This window comes from Rhagoletis zephyria, unplaced genomic scaffold (genome assembly GCF_001687245.7).
Source record: "Rhagoletis zephyria isolate East Lansing unplaced genomic scaffold, Rhagoletis_zephyria_1.1 Rzeph_scaffold_03414, whole genome shotgun sequence".
Lineage (NCBI taxonomy): Eukaryota > Metazoa > Arthropoda > Insecta > Diptera > Tephritidae > Rhagoletis > Rhagoletis zephyria.
Genome location: NW_016160497.1, coordinates 38,234 through 42,131, shown reverse-complemented (window position 1 = coordinate 42,131; position 3,898 = coordinate 38,234). Strand labels below are relative to the sequence as shown.

At 36.0% G+C, this 3,898-nt stretch overlaps 1 protein-coding gene across 1 annotated transcript in view; it reads left to right on the top strand.

Annotated features, from left to right (window-relative positions):
- Positions 1-298: 298 nt before the first annotated feature.
- LOC108368943 (uncharacterized) overlaps positions 299-3,898 on the top strand; it is a gene marked incomplete at its 3' end in the record, with an annotated part of 18,339 nt that continues 14,739 nt past the window's right edge. Inside the window, exons 1-2 of the mRNA XM_017623912.1 lie at positions 299-699; positions 995-1,788. Of these exons, the coding sequence (XP_017479401.1) occupies positions 1,304-1,788 (485 nt within the window). The remainder of the gene's footprint in view (positions 700-994; positions 1,789-3,898) is intronic.

Sequence of the window (3,898 nt, the reverse complement as noted above, 5' to 3'; positions counted from 1 at the left end):
TCCTGTGCATATTGCACTCCATCGCGCTCTGTAATTCAAAATGTCTTGTTCTTATTTTGACGCCGCCAATCCTGCTGGTAACTAAGTAATTGAACACTATTTTTAGAAAACAATTCGAGCACGAAATTCGCGATAGTTCGAGTTAATTGATCATACGCTAGTGAACGGGAAATGTTTGGCGCGACGTATAGCTGCGGCCGCGCCACCAGTGCTGTTCAGCGAGTACATATACCAATCTGCAATTTCGCCAACGATTGTAATTTCATGCACCACAAAGTAACCGAAGTGCGTAGTGGTATTATCCGTGTTACCCGATATATTTTAAACTGTGTTTATTGACAAAATGTTTCGTTTTGTGAGCAATAATTTCACCAAAAATGAAAAAAAATACTATTAAAATACTACTGTGAAAGGACTATTAGCCTTATTCATTAAAAATAAAATAGATTTAAAGAGCTCTATAAAGTGACATTTTCATACAAATTTTCGATTTATAAAGCAGTTAAAGTCTTCTTTATTTTTTATGTATTTGTGTGTATGTTTAACTGAATTCAGTAGTTTACCTAATACACGAAATAAGAAATGTTCATTTGTTTAAGTGTTATATTTATTTGTTTTTGTAATAAGAATAAATGTCAGCTTTTTATGATGTAAAACACTACACAGTGTCGTCAAAATATGGAGCAAACACATACTTAGGTACATATGAACATTTTATTTTGAAAGTGGCATAAGTCAATTCCATATCCTGTGCTTAAATAGTTGGTTACATCTGTAAATCGTTCTACTGTCATAAACCAATGAGCAAAACTTGTTACGTTTAGCTGATGAATTTCACGGATAAGAACGCGTTCAGATACAGGTAAATGATCACTGAATTCAAACGGCATGAAATGACTTATGTCACTTTCAAAGTAAACGGCTCATATGTACTTACGAGTATATTGTTGAAATTTACATACCAAACTTCTTTATATGATTGAATGATATTTAGAAATGTGTGACTAACTAACTATGCGACGTCGCAGTGCTTATGAAACAGAAAACCAGAATATACATATGACTAAAGTTATAAATTGCATTCATGTGTTACAAGTGTAGCCTGTCACAATGAAAGAAGTAAAGCTGAAGCGTTTCTATTTACACCTGACCCTTTAAACTGGTTTGCACTTCCCTCACGCTCTGTGTGCATCTCATTCCCAGTACGTATATACTCGTATGTATCTATTCACTACCTATTTGTGCGAACCCTGGAATCTGTCATTGTGTGAAATTTACTCAAAATTGTTGACAATTAATTACTATGAAAAATAATTCGTCTATAATTGGATCGACAAATTGCAGCAGCAGCAATAACAGCAGTAACGGCAGTAACTGTGGCAACAAGCCGATCAGCACTGCCGCCGCTAATTTGTATGTTTCTAGCATAAATAGTCTTGGCGGAGAAAATAGCAGTAGCAACATCATCAGAAGTGAAACTAATATTGGTAATAGTTGTCGTGCCAACTGCAGCGACCAATTATCGTCAATAATTAAGAGCTTTCCCAGCAGTAATATCGACAGCATACCCGTTGTTCGCCTCGGCTTAAATCTCGGAATCGGTTCTAGCTACGGAAGAAACATAATCACTTCAACGTCGATTGCGCCAGACGGAGTGGAAGCTCCAAACAGCAATAAAACACCATTTTTGCCAACGACGGCATACAAATCTTATCCGGCGATAAATTCTGCTTATTGGCTACCATCACCAAATTCATCACCATACTCGGTGCCAGGTATGTTCTTGCGGTGATTACTTGATTCGTTGCACTTGTTGTCGGGGTAATTAAGGCTTTGATTTGAGCAGAGGCGTAGCCTAGCTACACATACCGTCTATCAATGTGTCAGTCTTTCGAGCGCTATCGATTTAAAATTGTCGGGCTATTTATTCTGAGCGAGCCCTTTCATATACATATGTGTAATTTTACAAATCCTACGGATTAAAGAGAAAAACACTAGTGGTATTCACCAAATTGAGCAAGTGGCCTGGCACTCTGGCAAAAGAGCATATGATCTCAAGCAACGACTATTGACAACAGTCGTTGCTTGTGCTGATATGCTATTTTGCTATACTGCCAGGCCACTTGCAACTTTGGTGAATACCACTACTATATTTTTAGACAGCTGCTAGATAACTGCGTGGAATTTGTATTTTAATTTACATAAACAAAAATTTGTATAGGTCGTAATAAACTTTTGTTCTCTAACACCTTAAATTATGATGACTTTTATACGTATGACTTTAAAAATAAAAGTCAGTGACTGATTTTTATTGATGACTTTTAAAAGTAGAAGTCACTGACTGATTGTTATTGATGACTTATATAAATAAAAGTTTTTAATAACTGTTACCTAAGCCATATAATATAAAAATCAAAAATGACTTTTATTTGCAGATTTTTTATTTAAAAATCAAAAATGATTGTTATTTTGAATTTATAAAATAAAAATAAAAAATCTTTGGTATCTTTTTTATTTCGCATAAAAAATAGAAAAAAAACAATTTTTTTCAAATTTGATCGGCTAAAAAAGAAATCGGCTTGTATGTAACACTTCGGTGTAGAACATTTCCTTCATAGTGAATTTTTCAATGACAGTTTTCATCAATAACTGTTATGTTCGATCCCTGGTCACCATTCTATACTCGGGCGTAGTTGTGCACAAGGGTATTATCACAGCGCACGGCAGTGCGCACGAGTGACGAAAGCTGCCACAGTAGCATGCTGAAATGACTCGCTTATACAGGGTGTCCCAGAAGTAACGTGCCAAACTTTAGGGGAAGGTAGGTGGGGGGGTGAGCTCACTGATATACAAAAAATTTTCAGGTAAAAGTGTCACCGTTTTTGAAATATTTACATTTTTTCGAATTTAAAAAAAATCGTGCCTTTTCATGTGTTTTCTTTAACTGCAACTACAAACCGGGCAATACTTAGTAAATTTTTTATGTAAAATACTTCCAGATAGTTGCCTCTCCATACTCAAATGCAATGTAGTTAAAATATATTAAGGAACCATCATAAAATTAGGACTATTTCTGGATTTTTAACTTTTTGATATTTTCTTCCCCAACTTTGACTATCTCGGGTGAAAAAAAATGTACTGAGCTATAACTTTGCATTACATAAAAAAATTGCTCATTTAATAAAGATTTCAGAAAGGTGCCACACTTACTGTTTTGAATAGAAAAAAAAAATTAATAGCCGCTTTTGTGGGTAAAGGACTGAGACACGCTAGAATGTATTTAATAGATTTAAATTGAATTTGCTCTTGTTACCGTCAAATGACATGCTAAATAGTACAAAGGTACATTATTACCTGCTCCTGACATTATTTTGTGTTACTTACCGGAATTAGTGAAAGTGGATTTTGTGAAATTGGACCCTTCGAACATTGTGTTATTAATACTATGACAGAGAACACGCAGTATACGTCGCATGAATATGCGGATATTCACCTAATTTACGGTGAAGCTTGCTGTAATGCCAGAGCTGCTCAAAGACTCTATGCAGAGCGATACCCCAATCGTCGACATCCGGGTCGTGAAGTATTCGCCCGGACCCATAGAGAAATATATGAAGGTAAGTGATTTTTACACCTTTCTTGTTTGCTTGCTTGTTAACTATAATTTTTCACTTTTTTAAGGTCGCATACCTGGAAGGCGTGGCGGCGAAACAGGACGTCCTGCAACGGTAGATGTTGAAGCTGTGTTAGAGGAAGTGGAACTAGCTCCATCGACTTCAGTGAGAATGATGGAAAGACGGACGGGAATACCAAAAACTACAGTTCACAAAGCTTTAAAAGACCATCGATTTCATCCCTACCACATTCCACGTGTTCAGGCTCTACAGGATTACCTGTG